General features: G+C 37.2%; 1 protein-coding gene across 1 annotated transcript; it reads right to left on the bottom strand.

The window, feature by feature from the left end:
* Positions 1-5,132: 5,132 nt before the first annotated feature.
* Positions 5,133-23,585, bottom strand: pptc7b (protein phosphatase targeting COQ7 b). Its single transcript, XM_079805180.1, has 6 exons — positions 23,031-23,585; positions 17,393-17,572; positions 10,589-10,787; positions 8,693-8,816; positions 5,547-5,676; positions 5,133-5,434 (listed from the first exon to the last, which is right to left on the bottom strand). The coding sequence occupies exons 1-6, from the start codon at positions 23,230-23,232 to the stop codon at positions 5,376-5,378; spliced, it is 894 nt and encodes a 297-aa protein (XP_079661306.1). The 5' UTR covers positions 23,233-23,585; the 3' UTR covers positions 5,133-5,375.
* Between the last annotated feature and the right edge of the window lie 177 nt (positions 23,586-23,762).

Here is a 23,762-nt window from a genome sequence, read left to right as displayed (position 1 = left end):
TCTGTATTTCTTCTGCATCTTTTGATTTTTGTTGACAGACAGATTAAGTCAATTGTAAATTGTAATTTCCATATGGCAACTCCGTACAATAGTGCATTATAGATATGCAATTTTTTAAACAGTGACATTCTTTGTTTAATTATTACTTCATGTGGAAGTTTGATTTAAATGTATAGTGATTTATGTTTTTTAAATTAATGCATAACAATTATGGTTTCTTTCATGTGTTAGGGTTAGTTTTATTCTGCAGAAATTTCTTTCTTTCTTTTTGATTGTTTGTTTGTTAATGGTTCTGTAATCTATATGTAGGGGGAAAAACTGCCCTGAGCATCACATTTGGGTCATCTGTCCACATGTGGGCCTTGCAGAATGCCCCAGATCTCCTCTTGCACCACTTCCCCTCATGTGTGGCAGGAAGTGTTTCATCTAAGCAAATGAATACAGCTTTGTAGATAGTGCCCCAAATGTAACAGTTCTTTGTACACTCTTCACTGTCTTACACGTGTATGTGAGTGTGACAGGAGAGAGAGATTTCCAGCGGCCTGAGATGAGCAGTGTTCACTCACAGGCACGTGCTGTGAATAAAGGATTAGACCGTGTGCTGCCAACAGACGAATGAGGGTTCCTCACAGATTCTTCTACATCCAGGGCTGTCGTCAGGGAGGGGACAGCATTTCACTCTATGGCTGATTCCTCAAGACTTTTGAAAACTTGAAAAATAAAACACTAAAAATAAAAAAAGTATTTAGTAATGAAAAAAAAAAATTAAACCAACCATTTGGTTTAAAAAAGTAACGGTTGGGTTTAATAATTTTGAAAAATTAAACCAACAGTTGGGTTTGTCCATTTGTGACCCAAACGTGGGTTGAAACAACCCAGCATTTTTTTGAATATAAGATCAAATAAAATATAAATATTAGATGGCAAACTTCAATGTAAAATTAAAGATGTTGCTTTGGTAACTAACTGAAGTTTAATTTGAAGTGCTAAAATTAATAAACTGAAAAAAATAAAAAAATTAATAAATTTATTATATATATATATATATATATATATATATATATAATAAATTGAAGGTAAATTGAAAAAGGCACAACAAAATAAAACAAACTATAAATAACATGGGAACAGAAATTATAAAAATAAAAGCTAATTTAAAATATTAATAAACACTATGATAGTAGGGCTATATAAATATTTCTAAAATAACACTGCCAACAAGTGGATTTTGATAATTTGGGACTGTGATGGTAAGAAAATAATTTGTCTTAGAAACTTACTAATTATTTAAAATGTATAAAATAATAATTCCTAAATAATAACCGTTTTGGTAGTATTCAGTTAGTCTACTTGGTAGTCGACTGTTAGATTATGAGTTAGGGTTTGGGTAGATTATCTAAAGTGGACGATTGAAGTAAAGTACCGAATCTTTTAAATACAGAATCATTATTGAAAAAACAAACAAATATTAATACTTGAAAATCATCATAGAGGAGACAAAAAAGCAGTGCTATTTTACTATTATTTATTTACTACTATAGTATTTATTAAAATTTTTATATTTATAGACGAATACACTTTTATCTTAGTTTAAATTTTAGCAATTTTGTTTGTGCTTATATAGTTTTTAGGAATTTTTATTTCAGTTTTAGCTTGTTTTTTTAGTACAACAAGTTTAACTAAATGGTTTTTTTATATATTTTATTTTATGTCAAGTAACAAATGTTTTTTTTTTTTTGTATAGTTTTAGTTTCTGTTATAATCCCTGCACAAAAGATCCCCTAATTGAAGAATCACCCTTTAAGCAATAATGGACTTTCCCCAATAACTCAAGCTGAGCCACATTGCCATGAATCACTTTGCTGCTTTGTTGCTATTAGGTTTCCTGTGGCTGACACTTTCTTACCACAAGCTGAATGAGAAGACGGTATTTACCGCATATGTGTGATACATGCTTTTGGATGATTCAATTACATAACGGTGAGTAGTTTCATTTTTATGTGAACTGTCCATTTAAATGCAAAATATCGAAGCATAGAATACACAAAAACAGTGGCACATTAAGAACATATTTTAGTATAAATACTATATTTTTATTTAAATATTTTACAACTTGGAAAACATATTTACAGGAACTTTTCTTGCATTGTTACACTGTACACACAAAAAGTGTAGTTCTCATTCGCACATCGTCTGCTTCAGAGACTGAGAGACTCATCTTGACTGCAGAAGCACCATAGAAACGATCAAATAAAAGAAGAACAGATGATACAACCAAAAGTGACGACACTGCTGTAAGCAACACCCAGACGTGACACACAAGCTTTGCCACACAAAGGCCTCTGGATGGGACAGTATGAGATTTTAAGGCGTCTATGGTATGTTGATTTGTATAATGGAGCCACTGCCGTCCAGGTTCACTCACAGTGAAACAGACACAGATTGGATTAGCATTCAGTTATTATCAGCCCAACTCAGGGAGGCAAGTTTCCTGTTTTAAATTAGGATATAAGAAAACTACACTATATTAAAAGTGTATCTGATTTGGATGGGCCATAACAAAAGCCTTTGGGGGAAAAAAAAAAAGTGGTGTGTGTGTGTGTGTGACAGACAAAGTGGCAAAACCCCAGACACTAAAATGTTTCAGTCAAGACATCATCTCATGCAATGACACACTCACTAAAGGCAAAACGTGTACTTTATGCACCACCAGTGACGCCAAACAGAATTGCATGTTTTCAAACAAGTTTAATTGGCTTTGTTCACACTGCACACAAATCCTTTATTTTTCATATTCTATCTCTAGCACTGATTTTTGCATTGTCATTTTGGAGAAAATTAAGTCAAGAAATCAATATCCGGTTGGTTGAGTAAAGCAATTAACGTGATACCAAATACTTTCTAATACAACAAATGAGAGTAGCTGTCAGTGCGGATGGAGAGGACGGAAAACTGGAAAATTTTCCTTGTGAGGAATATTCAATATTGCTCATTTTGTCATTTGTATGATGATATATGTGGTGCGCTCACATGGAGACACGTGCTAAAAATCCAAAAATGATTGTAATTGGATTTCAAGCCACCATGGATGTTTAGACCATTCTTTTTTTATTATTATTATTTATAATTAAATATTTTTTTCCTGTTCCTGACACACGCACAAAAGTAATTCTTATTGCCTGTCTGAACAAAGCCAAGCACTGACATCACGCCATTGGTAGACCTGGTCAAACAGACACTCTGCAATTCTGTTCGCAGCCGCTAGAGGAGCTGAAATTACACACATCACCTTTGACTAAAATAAAATGACTTAGATCACTCATTTTATAATTGCCAAGTACACATTTGACCTTAATAACCATTACACAATACTGGCTGTTTAGTTGATTTCCATTTCATTTATCTAGAAAGAAAGCAGACATGGGACACAATGGTGATTCTGGCAGATACTCTCAACATTTAACAATTAGTTTGCAGTCTTCAAAGGTGGCAATGATAGGGTGAGACATTGGGTGAGACCTTGGTCATGCTGGTCTTATGGCTTTCCTGCTTTGGTTTTCTTTACCGATTACACAATGTGGATTTGAGACACTGACTTCAACATGACCACGACCCACAAGACGTTACACATGGTAAGAGACCACAGTTCTGGTCTAATTGTGTTGCAGGCACAACTGAGGACTTGATTATAGTCTTCACTATCTGTAGGTCAAAAACTAAAGCCATGCCTTTGTGGAACATATCAGGATGGCAAACGTCACAAAACATTGAGTTACATGTTTAGTTATACAGCATTTTGAAAATGAAAGCTTATATGTATGGCTATACATATATCAATCAGCTTCACCAATCAAATGCATACTTCATTGAGATTTGCCATCCTGGGCATGCATCACATTTGACCGCTATAACTGGAGGAACTAAAACTAAAGAGACACATTAAATAACTGTATTGCTTTAGGGTTTCCCTCAATAAACTTAACAACATAACCGTTGTGTATAGTTTTTGCTTTTCATACAACAGAATCTGTGTTCCATTTTATTGAAAGACTGCGAGGCAATCACTCTCAACACTCAATCAGCTTGAATTGTCGCTTTTTTGTGAAAATCGTCATCAGCTCACCCATTTTATATTGTACAGGTAAAAACATTCATATAAATAAATGTAGTCACTCACACATTTATAATTTACAAAAAATTAAAGCAGCACATGAATGTGAAAATGTTCTCTAGAACCAATCTAGAGCGACACAAAAAAAACTTTAGATACCCTTCAGTCAATTAAAAAAATAACCCAAGCCTCACTAGGGAGCACAGAAAAAGCCAAAAGGCCTTACAGTCGATCCATAAAGACCAACGTTCCCTAGATTCTGCATTCTGTTGAATCTTGTCCACTAAAAGCTAAATATTTATAAAAATAAAACATTTATTTATATACCTGACCTTTCGATTCATGAAAAGCATTGCCAGATGCTAGCCATTTGTGCGTGTAGACTTTCAAACTCAAGAGGTGAAGTCATGTAAATATACATACAACACGCATTTCACAGTCAACGTCAACATCCACTGTCCTCGTGAGCGAGTGCATATGTATATTTGCGGATTGTGACATTCTCTGGTATGACGTCTGTGCAGTTTAGTTTCTATCTCTTATAAATCAAACACGAGATTATAACCCATTATAACCCAACTCCTTCCCGGCCTTTGAACTTGCAATCCGTTATCGGAGACCTCGCAAAGTGACAGGGTAGGTGAAGGCTGTATAACTCTAGAGGCAGACATGCTGACTGAACAAAATTAGTCAGCAGATACTAAAGCAGGTTTAAATCTAGCCAGGCCTCCTTCTGAACTTTAACCGACCTTTCCTTTACAGCTTAACCAAAGTCGACCAACAACCAAATGGGACACTTATTATACTTGTACACACACATCGAAGCACTTCAGCTCATACAGACTTCAGAGACACTTACATTTTTCTCTCAAGGCATAGACAATCAACCATTTACCAACAAGAACAACTTTTCATTTGCACAAGCCACAAGGTTGAAATATGACAGCTCCTTCCATTAGAAACCCCTTTTTGTTGTAATGCATGGCCCTCCTTACCCCTTGGGAAACTAGAAATGACAACAGGTGAAAGATTCCCAAAATCCTTTTGGGAGTGAGGTCATCAATTTTGGACTGATTGCAGGTGATGTAGTACCACTTGCATCACCACCCATGGGTTCATGCTATCCTCTCTGTGTTGACTGGAGATCTACTTGAGAAATGGAAGAATGGAAAGGGGTGCTGGGAGATGCGAGATGGGGAGCAGTGCAATAGGACATGGGTGGAAGACGCAGGTGTAAGAGAGGAGCAAGCTCCACTGAGCACGCTCAGTCTGTGTATTCTGCCACAATGGACAGCAGCACTGTGATGTCATCAGGCTTCCCCCCTGAAATGAAAAGAAAACAATGACAAATTCAGTACCTCCAATTATGGACATTCAAAGATGTTTTGGGATCACAAAGGTAATGGAAATCAAGAACCTCTTTTTGTAGACTCACCTCTTACATTCAGCCCATTGTCACAGGCAAACTGGGCGAAAGGGGACATGTAGTTTGGGTCGTAGGCCAACTGATGAGCCTGTTCAGCGATGCTGCGGGCAGTCTGCTGGATGCTATCATAGTTGGTGTTCTGAGGCAAAATAAAAATAAAAAAAATGATTGGAAAGCGTAAGAGTATGGTCTTAGACCGATATGTTGGCTAAGGGGATTCATCTGCAATTATACAACCATTTTGACATTATTGGAACAGGCAGATAACCTGAAGATAAAAAATAAAAATAATTTAGAAAGTGCAAGAGTAAGTATCATGCTAGACTGATATATCAGCCAGGGGGATTAAATCGGCCATTATACAGTCATTTTGAGATTATCAGAATGGGCTGATAACCTGAAGATTAATAAAATGAAAAAGGCAGAAAGAGCAAGAGAAGCCACAAGTATCATGCTAGACTGACATATCAGCCAGGGGGATTAAAATCTCACTATTAAAAGCAATGTTCCAAGCACACAATTATAATGTTCTCATCATAATTTTCTGTAGATTTGAGCTGCACACTTAAAGGTCCTGTTCTTCGTGATCCCATTTTTCAAACTTTAGTTAGTGTGTAATGTTGCTGTTAGAGCATTTATAATACCTGTAAAATTATAAAGCTCAAAGTTCAATGCCAAGCGAGATATTTTATTTAACAGAAGTTCCCTTTCAAAGCCTACAGCGAACGGCTGGTTAGGACTACATCCTGGTATTTCCTGCTTTAATTACGTCAGTAGAGCAGTATGTCGACTAACCTCCGCCCACAAGAACACGTGAAAAAGGGGGCGTGGTCTTGTTGCTCCCGCGTGGAGAATAGGAAGTGTGCGTTCGTTTGCGTTCGTATAGTTTGTTTGTTGCCATGTCGTCGAGACGCTGTTATTTTCATCCCGGAGTCAAGTCACCTTTGTTTGGCTTTCCCAGGGACGCTGTACTTAGAGATCATTGAGCGCATGCATCCCCGTTATGGTAAGAGGCGTGACCTTTCCGGTAACGTGCGCTCTGCGTGCGCTAAGCTGCTGTCGAATCACAACACGGGAACCGCTGGCACAATCAGAACTCGTTACGTGTTTCTGAAGGAGGGACTTCATAGAACAGGGAAATCTTTCAAGCCGTTTTGAGGACAGTGAAAACAGCGGTATACAGATAAGTAAATTGTGTGAAAAATACTGTGTTTTTTTACACGCGAAACATGAACACATGTTATATTGCACACTGTAAACACAATCAAAGCTTCAAAAAAACACGAAAAACGGGACCTTTAACTGTCTTTTCCGTTTTTAAAGTGATTCCAATCATATTTTAAGCCATTCAAAACCATCATGGCGAGCAGTGCGCATCTGAAGTGTCTCAGCTGAAGGGAATTATTCATTATTTATCATCTTTAATATACTGGGCTGATAACATGAAAAAAAAAAAATTACCATACAGTGGCATGAAAAAGTATGTGAACCGCTTGCAGAATCAGTGAAAATGGGAATAATTTTAACTAAATAAGAGGGATCATACAAAATGCATGTTATTTTTTATTTAGTACGGTCCTGAATAAGATATTTTACATAAAAAATGTTTACATATAGTCCACAAGATAAAAAAAACAGCTGAATTTATTAAAATAAGCCTGATAAAAAGTTTATGAACCATTGATTCTCAGTGCTGTGTGTCGTTCCCTGGATGATCCACGGCTGTTTTTTTGTTTTGTGATGGTTGTTCACGAGTCCCTTGTTTGTCCTGAGCAGTTTGTATGATCCCTCTTATTTAGTTAAAATTATTCCCATTTTCACTGATTCTGCAAGTGGTTCACATACTTTTTCATGCCACTGTATAATTGGCCGATACCGATATGGTGGCGATATATATCGTGCATCCCTAGTATCGGCCGATAATCGTGAACACTGGTCTGCTTGGGTCCAGTTTTTAGTTATTTGCCATAATAACAGTGTTATATACATATATAAATGCAATATAGGGCTGCACGATTATGACAAATCTTAATTGTCGATTATTCCCTTGAAATTATAATTACGATTATTAAATACGATTATCACAATTTACATTGAATGATATTTTGAATAGCTTAATACCATTGTTTGAAGCAACTGCATGCCATATTTTTATATACAAATAAAAAATAAGATGAAAACACTCTTCCTGAAAAACTTTTTTTGGTTTTCTGAAGAATCAATCCTCAAATGTCAACTATACAATGGTTTGGTTTCTTCTTTAAAAAAAAGAAAATAATAAAAAATTAATATGTATTGTACAATACAAGGGGCTTTCAGACTGGGAAGTTATAGGAACTTAGTTATAGGAACTAGGCATCAGGGAGGTTCCCCGAGAACTAAATGTTCCCCCTAGGGTCATTTTCCATGTTGCATTCACACTGCCAGTAGGAACTCTGAAGTGACGCAAGCTATGCTTGTTGTTGTGACTTTTATTTTGACGACGCTGAGAATGCCAGAGCCTGAGCACACAGTACTCACATTCTCCGTCTTCATTATCTTACGATCTGTTTAATAGTCCTGTCTTATATGTTTATTAGGTAGAACTGTTATACAAAGAAAGTAGACGTTATATGAAAAAGTATTAGCGTTTGCCTTGTGGTTGTTGTCCAATGTCACTAGCTGGGCAGAAATTCATAATCATGTTCGGATAAAGGTTGAGAGGTCCATCGATCACTGTTTTCCATGTTATTTAGTTCATAGAGTTAGTATATTGGCTATGTACACAGCTTTTTAAAAATGGCGGGTGCTGGTGTTTCGCGCACATTCAACCAGTCAGCGTACACTTACATCACTGGTAGTTCCTATTGTGCTGGGTTAGTCCCAACTCTGAAGACGACGTGATTCGCCTCTCACAACGTAACATGCTCTAAACACACCTCTTAAGCATGCCGAATAATGTAAGTGGAATATGTTTTATGTAATCGCATAATCTGTGAACAATTACTTAATCGTGGCACCCGTAATCATAATCGCGATTAGAAATGTGATTAATTGTGCAGCCCTAATGCAATATATTAGCCACTTTGTTCTACATAATAATGGTATGGGCCAAAATACAATTCAGTTGACTGTCACCCAAGTAGTTTGACTTCTATTGCAACTATTATCTGTACCTTCAGTTTCTTGAGTTCTTGCAGGATCATGTAGTCAGGCATGTTGTCAAAGAGTCCATCAGTAGCAGTCAAAATAATGTCCCCTAACTGGACATCAAAAGAGGAGCTGTCTGCCGCCTCAGGACTGAAAGAGACAGAAAGACACCTGTTAAACCAAATATAAGACGTACATGGCACATGCCAACCATTCTATAATACCAGTGTATTTTAATTGCCACCCACATAGAAACAAATTGATGATAAGTCTTGAACATTGTTATGAAAAACATTTGTATAAAGTATCCAAAGTTCTAATTTCTATGGGCAACGATCCAGTCATTTAGCAGAAAAGTCAAATGTGGAAACAATTATCTGATCCACCAATTTAGAATGAGACACTTGATGAGGGTTGAAACTCAAGCAGTAGTGCAAGAGGGTAACAGGGCAGAGATAAGTCTGACCTAAACAGGGGGTAATGGACACTTGGGGTTAAGAAAACTCGTCCAGACTCAACATGACCTCTGGACCAAATTCAAGCAGTCAGGTTGTTTTCTTGGAAACCAGACTGGCCTCTTCAAGCTCCAAATCCCTTGAAGCCGAATTTTAGTTTAATCCATCTTAGTGCATTGGTTAAGTATTGGAGCTCCGATTATAGGTCACATTTAAGGTAAAAAGAGGACGCAAAATATCAAGACTTCAGAAAGAGATATTTTACTAAAGGTTTGGGTCACATTTACCTTTGTACAGCCAAATTTAACAGACAAAATGCAGTAATCTCATTAGGAATAGCAGGACATGAGGAGCTTAAAATAATCACACCCTCTACTACAGGGACTTCGGGGGGAAGAAATGTACACAAGTTTTCAGCACATCTGTGATTGGCTGAGGAGAACGGGTTTGCTTCACCACCCTCTCTCTTTGATTGGAGGTTTTGGGTATTTGCACGTGCATGTTTGGACGTGTGCCCTGGCAAGACTGCGGCAGTGAGGAACTAGAATCACATGGCCTTGACATTTGGGCCAACACACACACACAGTGCTTTTGGAGGAATGAGCTAATATCTGCTAACACTGCTCAATCCAATCCAAAGTGGAAAACCATCAAATAAGCATCCAATGTAAAGAGATTTTTTATTTTATATATATAATATATATATATATAAACCATATATATGTTTTAAATGCATGTTCAAAGTTTTATTTTATTTCATATTATTTTTATTTTTCATGAATTATTGATATTTGATACATCCAATATCATTAATTATTAATGCATAATGTTTTTTGGAGGTCATATTGCATTGTAAAAGCTCCACTCAAGTTAAAATGATTTATTGACCTTGACACAGCCATGGGTGTCCTCTCTCTGATATCATACCCAGTTTTATGTTTTTTTTTTTCAGCATGTTTACGCACATTGGTTCCAGCAAATTACTTTGATTTGGCAAATGTTTTACAATTGTTCATAATGTTTTAACTAAACTGCTTACATAGAAATAAAATATGTTAAACTACACAATAAGGTAATACTTGTGGTACCATATATCAGTACCACCCTGACCCCCTTCCCCCAAAATATAAAAATCTTATAATTCAGAAAATGAAAACGATGCTTGCTATAGAAGAGGTGTGGTGTATTCAAGTCATTATTATTGAATGTATTTTTGAATAATAGATCCAGTACAGAAAGACAAGACAGGAAATGAGAATGGTGATGAATTAAACTCAAACTCATGTGCCCTGCATAAGCACTAGGTGAATGTGTCGGCTCCTACACTAGGTGCATCTTACACTATCAATTGATGTAAAAGCCATACAGTCCCCCACACACAGACATCTGTGACACTGATCTGTAACACGCCACCATCTGTGATACTGCAGTGAGTGTATCCGCTGTCACGGAGTGTCACCAACCCACCTGTCACTCAATACCACACCCTCTGCCCCCGGCGGTGCTATGGACAGCTGGAAGGGTGTGTTGAAGTAGTGCTGCTGTTCATCTGACCGATGGACCACCTCTCCACCTCGAACCACCAAGAAGCCTGAGTCTCCCAGGTTACAGGTGTGTATCCTGTGACTCCGACGATCCAGAACGACTATACAAGCTGTGCTACTCCCTAGAGGAAACAGAGGAAAGACAAAGAGAAGGAAAATAAGATATTATTGAACAAATAATCAACTATTAGCATCTTAGCTATTAGCGACTTGCTCAAAAATAAGATTACTTTTGTTGAAGTAATGAATAAAAGTAAAACAATTTTTTTTTATTTACACCATAACTTGTGAAAATCATTTTTGCTTGCATATAAAACAAATGACTTTTTTTTATTTACATACAAAAACAATTGAAAACCTTTGTCCCATAACATAGTTATGTAACCTACAAACTGTGCATGACAGCATGTCCTCACTGCAAACCGGTGCCATAATGCATTGTGGCTCCTATTATGTAAGAAGCTCTATACACTACTAGCAGCATGACGTCTATGCAGGGTCAAATTGTGGCATGTAAAGAATGTCAGGGGGACAAACATGTCCATGGCAACAACAAAAAAAATATCACCACACGTTTAACATCTACAAGCAAAGAATAACGTTGTGAAAAAAGTAATGCCAAAGAAAAAGTAACTTAAGTAACATGCACTTTTCATAAAACACAATCAGTAATGCTTAACAGCAAGGTTCAGTTTGTTAGCATTTAATGCAAACTATAAACAACTTTTTGACAGCAATTTTATCTAGGTTAATTTTGATATATAAATATTAGTGCTGTTAAACGATTAATCACATTCAAAATATAAGTTTGTGTTTACATAATATGTGTATGTGTGTGTGTATGTATATATATCTAAAAAATATATTTATGTAAACACAAACTTTTATCGCTTGACCGGCCTAATAAATATACTATTTAGTTTGTTTTTAATTTTTGCTCATAATATTTCAAATAATGTATTACATTTAAAATATTTAAAATGTATTAGTCTATTACTACCATTCAAACATTTCAAAAGGGTCAGTAAGATTGTATCTGTGTGAATAAAAAGCATTCATTAGACATTTATTAATCTTCAAAAGATTATGCAGAGTATGCAAATTTTATTCATTGATCAATATTATGATAAAATAAAGCCATGGTAAACAATGAGCAGAAGAGGCTTCTTTTAAAAACATGAAAAAATCGTACCAACCCCAAACTTCTGAATGCTAGTGCATGTAAAAAGTTAATGATTCATAAAAGTTGTACAACTATTGTTCATTGTCAGTTCATGACACCTAACATGTTAATTGACGTAAAAAAAAAAAAAACTAAAACACTAAACAACATACAGGCATTTCTTATTAGATGAGGGTCTCTCAGTTCATCACTTAACACCATTCCTTCTCTCGATCCCTGGCCTAAGCCTTGTAGTAAGAGCGACCTTGTCTTAAAACGGTCACCCACAGACCTTTCTCGCTCCACATGCCTTCCCAAAATACAAGCAGGTCACTTTAAAAGAGGCAAACAACCTAGCAAGACGAAGAACATAGAGTGACATTTCTGACAGCCCTTGATGTCAGGTTTCAGCAAAAAGACGACCGGTTGCGTGATTGGTAATCCAACGCCCTGTTCAAGAATCTAACTTAGTCTTTGCTCTTAGTGTTACATCATAAAACATGCCAGGTTAAAAACGCATCTGGACCATTTGTTAACTTGGTTACCTTATAACTGCTCCGTGAAAACTGCTGTATTTTCATTACAAGAACAAGATAGTTTAAAATAACCTGATTAACAATAAACACACCATTACAGTACACTAAGATATTTCAATTTGATATTTGACAGAAATTTGTAAAAAAACATCCATTAAGGAACTTTCTGAATACAATCTTTGCCTGCTGATATTAGAAGCAGAACAGTTCAGTAAAATATGCTTAATGGACACTTATAGAAATCCTTTTCAAGATGGAAGACGAAGACGATAAAAAAAAATCAATTAAAACTGTCTGTTTATTTGTATGCAAATTAGAATTTGCATTTAGCTTAGCAATACGTTAACTTAAAACAAAAATCAATTGGGAGTTTAGCGCGAGAAGTTTTTACCTATGTAGAGCGTTCAAAATCAATCCCTCATGTGTCCTTCCTTATTGTTAACTAAAAATAAAACTTAAATTTCATTAATTGAAATAAAGCTGAAATAAAAAAATACTAAATGGAAAACCTTAAAATACTTATGCCTTATTAATAGATGTCAATTTACATAAATTCCCATAATTGATCATTGTTTAAATTAACGATCAATAATAGTTAACCTTAACCTTTTAAATACAGCGCTACCAAGTTATATCATGTTACTTAACAACTTGCTTAACCGACAAAATATGCACCGTTTTAAAGCTTAGAAGCTTGGCTTTTCAGTGAATAAAGGGAATATGACCATCAATTCCTTAAATTTGCAGACAATATTTTCATAGCGTGAAAAAATAACCGCTTTGTAAAATCTGTAAAAATACAGATTTAAATATATATTAAAAATAATCTGTAAAATCCTAGTAAATAACAGATAGACTTGTGTCATATATCGTTGAAAACTAACAGAATTCAACAAGCCTATTTGTTTCAAACCTAACTATATAAACTTTTTTGTATGAAAAATCCCCGCCAATGCATGTTTAAACAGTATGCACATGATGCTTTTGCGCCAGTTTTGGTTAGTAAATTTGCGAAACATTAGTAGATCGATATCTTTATTAAGAGCAGGTGGTCTTGAATGAGCCCAAACACAACATAAGACAATACGTAGATCACGGAGTGACATGACATACTGCTAGGCTAAAGCTACAGGACTTCCAGGATCCGATCGCGTGACGATCATGATGCAGGGTTTTCCAACGTCATTTGAAAATTCAACTGTTAGAAACGGGATCTCGGGTGTAGTTGGTGGGTATAGTGCAGGGGTGTCCAAACTTTTTTTAAAGGGGGCCAGATTCGATGTTGTGGACATACCCGGGGGCCAGTCCCTTTTCTATTTTTATATATATATATATATATATATATATATATATATATATATATATATATATATATATATATATATATATATATATATATATATATATATATATATATATATATATATATATATATATATATATATATATATATTATTATTATATATATATATAAATATTATTACTGAGTTAGAACTCAATTTTTATTTAAATTTAATAACTGCTCTATTTAGGTAAAACCACACTGCAAAAAATACTTTTCTTACTTGGTATTTCTGTCTTTTTTCCAGTCCAAATATCTAAAAATTCTTAAATCAAGATGCTTTTACTAACGAAAATTACATATTTTTTCTTGATTCCTGGGGGGAAAAATCAAAATGAATTGAGTTTTTGCTTGAAACAAACTAAATTATCTGCCAATGGATTAGAAAAATAATCTTGTTTCTGTTTGGGACAGAAACAAGATTCCAAACAGAAAAAAAAATGTTCTTACCCCATTGGCAGATATATTTGCTTGTTTTAAACAAAAACTCACCTCAATTTCATTTTATTTTCCAGAAAACAGGAAAAAATATCTAATGTAATTTAACTGATCTCGTAAATACATCTTGATTTAAGAATTTTTTTATATATTTAGACTAGAAACAAGACAAAAATACTAAATGACAGCATTTTTTGCACTGCACACAAGGCAAAAAGTAATATAGAATGGCTTTAAAGGTGGGGTAGGCAAGTCTGATCTAAAACACTTTTGTCCAAATTTGTTTAAACTGTCTTTATATGTCAATACATAATTAAAATTTAAGTACTCTGAAAAAGAGAGTATAAAAATCGAGTGACTCTAGACTTTTTAATCTGCAATAAACACCGCTCATTATTTTCGTTCGGGCCGAATCAAGTGATTGGCTTGGGCGACTGTCACTCTCTCTCGCTACCATGGCTACCGCCGCTTTTGCTCCAGGATCTGCCCACATGCGCGTGCCCCACTGTTGCCAAGTCGGGCTACTTCAAACACTTGCCGCGGGCTGTTTTTCATGTCCGCGGGTTGAAGCTACCCCAATTATGTGATGTTTTGCCCCGGGATTTGCGAATTTTAGCAGGCAGCCCTACCAAAAAGACACATTTTACCCCCCAAACGCGATTTTTACCGGAGAAACACGATTGGGCTTGTTTTGGCCTAGTTTTGAGTAGCAATTGGGCGGATGTTGTTGTGAAAACCTGGCAACCCTGGCGCACCCGTTTGAGTTCAAGAGGCTGTATTTCTGCTGGACAGGTAATCTTTCATTTTGATTATACATTTTTTTGGTTTATGTTTTCATGAAGCATGTCTCACTAGCACACGTAGCTGCCTAATATAGCTAACATAACATTACTTAGCATAAAGTTACAATGTTATACACCTAGCGAGCCATTAGTAGAGATGATAATTACTCAATATGCTTAGCTCAAGTTGATCGCTGTTGTGTTGAATTTCGCAAAATGTAACTTTAGATAACAAAATGCATGTGTAAAAGCTAGTACACCGCATCCAGGAACTTTTTTTTAGAACTAAGTTAGCTTTAGCTACTAACGTTACCCTCTGTCTAAACTCTTCTATCATGTTCACCGGGAACTTTACCTGCACGTTTATTTCGGCCCTTGGTTTGTTTTTATATACTCTACCTACGTTTTTATCTTGTATCTGTGTGTGTCGTAGACACTGTGTTGTGTGTGTATTTTGAACTTTACCAGTATCGTTATTCTAGCTTGAGAGTGAGTACTAAAAGACATCTTATTTGTTTATATTCATAATGATAAAGTTAGATTTTTTTATTACATGTGATTCTGAAATGATGTCACTATATGCACTCCGCTCCTTCTCCGCTCGTCTCAGGTAAATAATGCGTCTTCCTCCAGCTGAGCGGTCGGCGTAGCGCGTTCATGTGTTTTGGGGGCGTGGCTTTGGGAAGAGCCCAGAAGGGAGAAGGTGGAGTGAATGGAAATAATGAGCTGTCTTTAAAACAGTCGTGAGAGGTCTACAGGATCTCAATTTTCATACTTTCTTTTTCAGAGTACTTACATTTTGATTATGTATTGATATATAAAGAAAGTTTAAACAAATTTGGAAAAAAAGTTTTTTTAACCAAATCCTACCTACCCTACCTTTAAGGTATTTAGTCTTTAAACATATAAATACAAATGCACAAAACTGCAAGTTTATGACAAAAATAGTCTGCAATTTGGCCTTTATTACGTCTTCATTACAAATAAAATAAAATTAGATATTAACCTACATTTCTGACAAATTACCATGGTTACAGGTATTACCACAGTAAAGCCATGATAAATGTTGGCGTTGTTTGAAAGTATTTTAACTGAATCGGCTCAGTGTTTCTCCTGATTTGCACGTTAGTGTTGTTGATTAATTCAGCGCTGTTTAACTGGATTTATATTAAATCAAATCACAGAGAGATTCGCAGCTCGTACCGGAGAGGAGACCTCTGCGCCGAACTCGAACACTTCTCACGGGCTGTTTAGTGGGCGCGTGACCGAGACACTCAGCAGGTAAACATTTGTTGAGAGTCAGAGCTCGCGAGTTGCGCACATAGTGCGCAGAGCAGAAGTAGCGCTGTTTCGTTCCGCTTTGGGCGCTGTTACCCTGCCTAAAATCTAGTACTGCCACCTTGCGTTGACATCGCGAAACTGCACGATTTGTAAATCATCCCTGGCGGGCCACATATAATATATTTAATAGACACACTGCGGGCCGTTTGAAATTCATCCCCGGGCCGCATTTGGCCCGCGGGCCGGACTTTGGACACCCCTGGTATAGTGCAAGGACGACAGTGCAGACACTGTTTTACAGCTTAGAGGGTGCTTAGGTTGGTTTGATCATTCAGATTGACAGGTCTTGATTTAACATGCACCATAGGAGCCACAGCTGAAACAGCGCTGGGAGATCAGTCATCCACCAGGATCGTATTACTTGTTGTTTATTCAATGTGCTTTTATTGTGGCGTTTACACAAGTAGTTCTTATGTTCAGAAAAATCACTGGAGTGTTTTTTGGACCCTTGGTTTATTACGTTTCGAAACAAACTAGATTATCATGGCTTTAAGAGTAGGACATCAATACACTTGGAATACTTTAAGGCGCGCTCACTTTTTCCTTGTGTGTCTGCTGGATGTGTTTTGGACATGAGCCGCACACGCATCAAAACTACACACTTTAATGATGACCTTGCTTAAATCGACCATCGATACATTTTATTGATTAAATTATTCTCAACAATTAATCAATCATCGATTAATCGTTAACGTCCCAAAACGATTAATCGACGATTGATTAGTTGTTGAGAATAATTTAATCTTGGAAACCAATGGAAATAGAATAAGTTGAAGTACTAAAATTACTAAAAACAAACAAAAATATAAGCTAAATAGAAAAAAAAAGCCTAAAACTAAAATGAAAACTCAATTAAAAAAATAAAAACTCATTAAAAAACATTTTAGAACATAAATAATGCTAAAATAACAGTCTATGAGACAGCAATTTTAACAATTTTTCTTGACATTAAGTGGAAAAGTGGTGGAAAAAACCTAGACAAGAATCAATACCCTACATCACGACACAAGGCCTGTGAGTCATCCTGCAGCGGTCTAATTCATTTATTCTATAAAAGCGGCAGTGAGTGCGTGACTCACCGCATTGTTTGGTTTGGTGTATATGTGTGTGGTGGATATGATCTTACCCAGCAGCGGTACTTTGTTCTGCAGGAGTTCAAAATAGCCGGAGGTCAGGATGCCCACGGGGCTGCTGGGGGTGAATCGGCCCTCCTTCACGAGCCGTTCGCATGTCCTCATCAATGTGGCGGAGAACTGAGATGGGTCCACACCGTAATCCCTCCAGCCCCCAACGCCATCCGCAACACCTGAAACAGAAAGAGCGGGGAAAGATAATATTGTCATTAAGTGTAAAACCAGTCAGACCAGTGTTAATGCTAACCTGAAGACTTTAACACCTAAAGATGAAAAGGAAGTGATGTCAGTTTTTGATGCCGCAGAGACAGATGGCAGCTGCCACAAACTTCCTTCCTGACCTACTGACTGACTGCGCATTGTGATGGTAATGAAAAACGCCCTTCTGCTACAGCATGTCTGACGCCTTCATTCCACAAAGAGGTTGTTAGACGTAAAAGCTTGAGAAGCCTTTGAACTCTGGTGTAGGATTTACACAATTTTCACACAGAAATTGCTCATTTAAATATTTATTTCTTAGTGCCATTTCATCATCTGTGGCTATTTTCATGGCCAGATATTTATTTATTTATATATATATTTTAAAAAAAACGTAAGATTATTCCTGGTGAAACATTTTTAAAACATCCATTAAAGAACTTTGTGTAAAAATGTTGCCTAGTGACATTCAAAGCAGTACATTCCAACAAAATATGTTTTATAGACAAAAGGTGTTTGACAAATTACATATTGGTGGTACATTTATTTTAAAACTCACATTTTATTTACAACAAATCAGTGCAGTAACGGCTGGTTATTCTTTACAAAACCTAACCAGACAACTCCAGCACTGCTAGTTTCTCATGAAAACAAAAAAATAATAATACAAACAACCTATAAATGAAATTCACAAAGAAAATTATACATTTATAATATAAAATCACTTTTATAATATAAAAAGCAGTTAACTAAACACAACAAACGAACAACCATCTACTTCAAAGATATTTAAGGAGACATTTTAAAATAACTTTTTGATTAAATATTTTTGAATAAACCAATGAACTAAATTAAGCTGTGGTCACACTAGACTTTGAACACACAACATGTCTACGGATACAGCAAGTGTCGTGAAATGCAGTAAGTTATTTTGTCTTCTGTTTGATTCACATTAATGACAGAGCATTACAGTTATTTTAATTAGGCTGCTGTCACTTTAAGACCAAACACACAGATCTGTTTCCGTTTATACCCAACTGTTTACTTTCACTTGAAACATAACTGGCTGTGTTTACATGAATACTCCACATGATGGGCATTTTGACATAACGTGTGTGTATTCGACCATTCAAGTGCAACAAGACGTGAAAGAGAACTGAATTCACGATCGCATGCTGAGACGGGGCTTTCTGTGCTTGTGCTGCAGCTGTGTGTCAGCCACCGCATTTCATCACTCTCTGAGGTGTCAATAGTGATTTAAAAAGGTAAAGTGATCCAAATCTCTAACGATATACATTTTATACCATGGTAAATATATAAATATTGCCATATCGCCCAGCCCTAATATGAACTGTGTTTCATACATCGATATGCTTTCCTGCCCACAAAAATTAACTAACGTGACAACAACTTAAAGGCCTGTTCACACCGGGACGATTTTCACGCGTGTTTATCGCCGACGTTTAACGCCTCGTGACTAAACAAAGGGCGCCAATGTGAGTGTGCACACCGACGTGCAAAACGCCAGGCGTAAAATCGTAATTTTTTAAAAAACGCATCGGGTTCGTTTTTTTATTTTGACGCGACACGTTAAAAACTGGCCGACCAATGAGATCAGTGCTTTTGTTCACGTGCCTGGAGCTGCTGAAGTGACAGTACAACACGACTTGGTGGCGCTCAAGCACAAAACGGTCTTACCGAGCACACATTGATACGACGAAGAAGTAGTAAGTAGACAAGCTGCTAATGCTGCCTGCCAGTTAGCAAAAAGTGTGTGAATGGTTTTGGCCATAGACATAATATATCTGTGGTTTTGGCAAGCACGTAAATACTGTCTCTCTTCTTCTGTGTGACAAGCGAGTGTCAGAAGCGTAAAGTGCCGCAGCACCACCTTGTGTACCGGGAGCGCATCTACTGAATGTGCACGTTCACTCGGCGCATCGCCAGTGAAAATCGATTGGGTGTGAACACTCAAGATGCGCCGAAAAACGTCACGAAAAACGCTGGCGATAAGCGCGCGCGTGATATTCGTCCCGGTGTGTACAGGCCTTAAGGCTGTGTGTGTCCGATATAGTATAGAAAAGAATACTGTGTTTTGATGCTCTACACTGCTACTACTTTCCTCGTTACTGGAAAGTTCCACCGTCACACTCACACGGTTGGAAAATGTTGTGTACTTTTAGGTCACTTCCCAACCCTGATACTGTCTGTGACATGTTACTCTCACTACATATTATAACCAAACACGCAGAAAATTAAGAGATTGCATGGGCACAAAAGGAGATCCAAGCTCAAAAGGAATGAGAGGCGACTTGGAGTTAAACACGATTTAGAGCAGTACAAGTCAAGCCACCATTAACATCTCAATGAAGCTTTGCAAACAAGACCAACAGTTCATCACAAGGCGTCAAACATACCGGCGTTAGAGTAGGAATAAATCCTCAAAGCACAGAGAGAATGTGACATTATAACTTGACGTATCCTGTCTCTTAACACTCTGCAGGAAGAATTGTTTATTATTACTGTCATATGATGTCAGATGTCCAACAGCCAAGCCAAACAGCAAAGTCAGATGAGATGATTCCATGACTCAAATCTTTATTCCACAGACGTCCGTATTTAGTTTCAGAAACATTAACCTGAGCCGACCATATTTACTATAGCAAATGGCTAAAGGGAACCGCTCTCAGAGGAAATATCCACCTGTTTACACTTGAAGGCAGATTCCACTGCTGCCATACGAGTCAGTTTTTTATACATGAAAGCGCAACTTTCTCGTGACACACAAGGTCAAGCAGACAGCATATCTGTACTTAACATGACAGCACATCAATACTTGCCTATTAATTGATTTGTGTGTATCAGCTATATATGCTGGCTCATGTCATGTGGTGCAACTCCCCAAAAACAATGATATTTATGATCCCGTAAATACTTTTTACCTTGAAAAATATATTTTAAAGTGTTTTGAAAATAATGATTAAGATGCATACACCAAAATGTAACAAGGTGAAGGAAAATACATTTTTCATGGTTGCACGTGACATTTTTAGAGTCATTAATCAAAGTTAAAAACTTTTCTTGAAAATGGTACAAATATTTAGCAAATCCTATCAAATGAAAATTAAATCATTAATCATTTTTTAATTAATGCCAAAACCAACACTGAAAAGTGTCATCAACTGCTAATGTGATTTCAAAGGTTCACCCCCCCAACTTCAACATGAACTGCTGAGAAAACAGATCACTTCCAAATAAACCCTCTAGATGTTTCATCCTATTTCTTAAGACCAGCTAATTGTACAGGAAAGTGAAGATCACCTACTGACATTTAAAGACTTGTGATAGTAGTTGTAGGAGTTAACCAGACTAGGCGGGCAGAGACACAGATACTCATTTAAAATGTAATTAAGAAGGTTATATAAGGACAGATGATGCAACCAGTCACTCTGGGGATGTGTATAGTTACATCGTGTACTAAGACCGATAGAAAATGAAAAGTTGCGATTTTCTAGACCGATATGGCTAGGAACTATACTCTCATTCCTGCGTAGTAATAAAGGAAGTTAACACTGCGTAATATCATTGCGCCCCCATGGTAAGGCAGCAAAGTTCCTTAACTACTACTCAGGAATGAGAGCATAGTTCCAAGCCATATCCACCTAGAAAATCGCAACTTTTAATTTTCCGTCCGTGTAACTATACACATTGCAAATAGGAAAATGTTGGCGTTATTTTGTCATTTATTATTACGAGCTTGTTGCATTCAAGTGCTTTGTTGTCGGAATGAACAGGAATCATGGAGGACACCAGGTTTATTGTTGCCCATTTATAGGGAAAATCTTATTAAAACCAACATCATATGTAGTGTCCCATGCACTGACAACCATATAAACATTCCAGATAGTCCGCTTTCTGCCGATTCTGCAATTTCAGTCAAACGCAGGCTATTTTCGCTGTGTATCAAACATACGATACGCTTCAAATGATTAATCGTACATGTAAATATGCACTACATTAATGTCAAGACAAGACAATTTAGCTGTTTGGGGGAGAAAACTAGTAAAACAACACCTGCCACAACAGTAATTCTCCCCGCCACCATGTTTAAAGTGTACGGCACGCCCATCTCTGGAATTTGGGTATCAAATTTCCAAACTCCCCAGTGGTAAACACGACAGAGGGCGTTCATGTGCAATTTTTACCTAGGTAACTCGTATTTAAAATTATTCCGTGAAGGCAGCATAAGCAATGAAAATTTTCCTTTTGGGTGGGTGAACTATCCCTTTAACAACCACCTAGAACATCCTAGCAACTGCTGTATTAACGACCTAGAATAATGACAGCCAGTTTCATAACTCATATTTTCTTTAGAAAATGCAAAAGGCTAATTAGTAGTCAATTAATGCCATAGCTTTGACCCAAGTTACGCATAACCACGGTGATTTTAGGGATGAACAGCTGGCCTGCTGACCACAGTCTGTAACAAAAGCCGGTTAACCTTCATTGTAGCACGTGGATGTAATAACTCATTGTCTTCTTGTATGTTGTCAACTTGGAATCATTGCACATTTTCCCCATGAAACCCCTCTGGTATTAATTATTTTAGGATTACCATATTAGGTTGTAGAACTAGAAAGAGAGTATTTCCCTGGGTCAAAGTGGGGACAATGAATCCGCCTGTGCGTGTCGCTGGAGCGTGGATGGACGCGTCAAACAACATGGCCGCCTCCATGCTCAACCATTCTGACCTTTACAAAAACTCCTGCACAACGTACAAGGGAGCCCTCAAGACTCTTGCATGTTGTAAAAGAGTGCAATTATACACGTTGTAGCTCACATAGTTCTTTCAATAGATCAAATTACTTAAAACATTATGTATAATGTAAATCGAATCTGCAGAAGCAAACAAAAGTACACTCGATCGGACAGATCTATTAATGTTCTATGTTCAGCACACCTGACCTAACAACATATCATTTATATCCATGTTTCCATGAGGTAAATGTTTTACATGGAAATGATTCTAGTGTCTGCCACTAGTCGCGCTTTGGGGGTTCAGCAGCCCGGCATCTTTCTGGGTGAAAGGTCAACCCGGATTACTCAAGCTCATTTTGCTTTAACGTTACATTCTATATGACATATAATATGGATAATCGGTTTCCTGGCTGCTCCTTATTTAAAGAAAGTATGTTGAATCTACCAGAGCGATCAGAAAAATAGCAAAGATTAAAAAAGGGAGGTTATTTAAGGTAAGGGCTGGACAGATCGTCCCTCGCACCCCCTCCATCGTAAAATGAGTGCTGACATGAACCCCTGAAGGTCATTTTCATAGTTAAAATCCCATAACACGTGCATATGTGTGATAAAACAACGTATACAAATGTTATATAATCGCATTGAATTCTGGGTGTCAGGTTCATGGTTACTCACCCAAAACATCCGCGGACTTGTGCCGTGCAATGAAGCAGGCATCATCGCCGTAGCACATGCCTTTCTTCAGGATCCCCTTCCGAAAGTCCTTCCCAAAGCCGCAGCTGGCCGTGATCAGGCTATAGTCTCTGCCGTCCGTTTGCGAGAGTCCTCCCAGGACAGCCCTGGCAACGATCCTGCCATAGGAAAGTACAGATAACATCCCCCTCCGGTATACGGTAAGCGTGTACCTGCCGAGCCCGTCTCCCGTCTCTTTAGGATCCGCGCGCGCGTGCACTACCTGCGCCTCTGTGCTCCAACATTCGGCTCCACTCGCCGCAGAAAAACCACACAAACCAAACCAAGCCGGTTTAAAGTGATACAAGGGTCCTTTCTTCTTGTACTGAATGCCGGACACGTAAATTATATGGCTCTTTTATGTCTTGGCGGATTTAACAGACAAAGTTCCTCCAATACTCTCCATCCTCCCGTGTACTCACTCACTTCTCGGTCACCAGCGCCAGTGTTCCGGAGACAAGCACATACGGGCCTTGAGGTCACATGACCAGCTGCGGTGACGTCAGAGCATAGTGGAAACCCAAGGACGTAGTGGAAGAACATGTGCTGGATCATATTGATTGCTCTTGTGACTTCTGTGAAGGTTTATTTTTCCATTCCGTGAAGGTTTATTTTTTCCATTTACATTTTCTCAATTAAAAAAAATATAAAAAAATGTTGTTTTACACATTTCCT

The sequence above is a fragment of the Gobio gobio genome, assembly GCF_949357685.1.
Source record: "Gobio gobio genome assembly, chromosome: 22".
Classification (NCBI taxonomy): domain Eukaryota; kingdom Metazoa; phylum Chordata; class Actinopteri; order Cypriniformes; family Gobionidae; genus Gobio; species Gobio gobio.
This window is presented reverse-complemented; position numbering and strand designations above follow the sequence as displayed.

Bases quoted from the DNA above. Each gene is read 5' to 3' on its own strand.
- pptc7b (XM_079805180.1), bottom strand. From the start codon at position 23,232: ATGTTATCTGTACTTTCCTATGGCAGGATCGTTGCCAGGGCTGTCCTG. The intron at 17,573-23,030 runs GTGAGTAACCAT...TTTCTGTTTCAG, and splicing joins CAAGTCCGCGGATGTTTTGG to GTGTTGCGGATGGCGTTGGG. The intron at 10,788-17,392 runs GTAAGATCATAT...TGTTTCCTCTAG, and splicing joins GAACAAAGTACCGCTGCTGG to GGAGTAGCACAGCTTGTATA.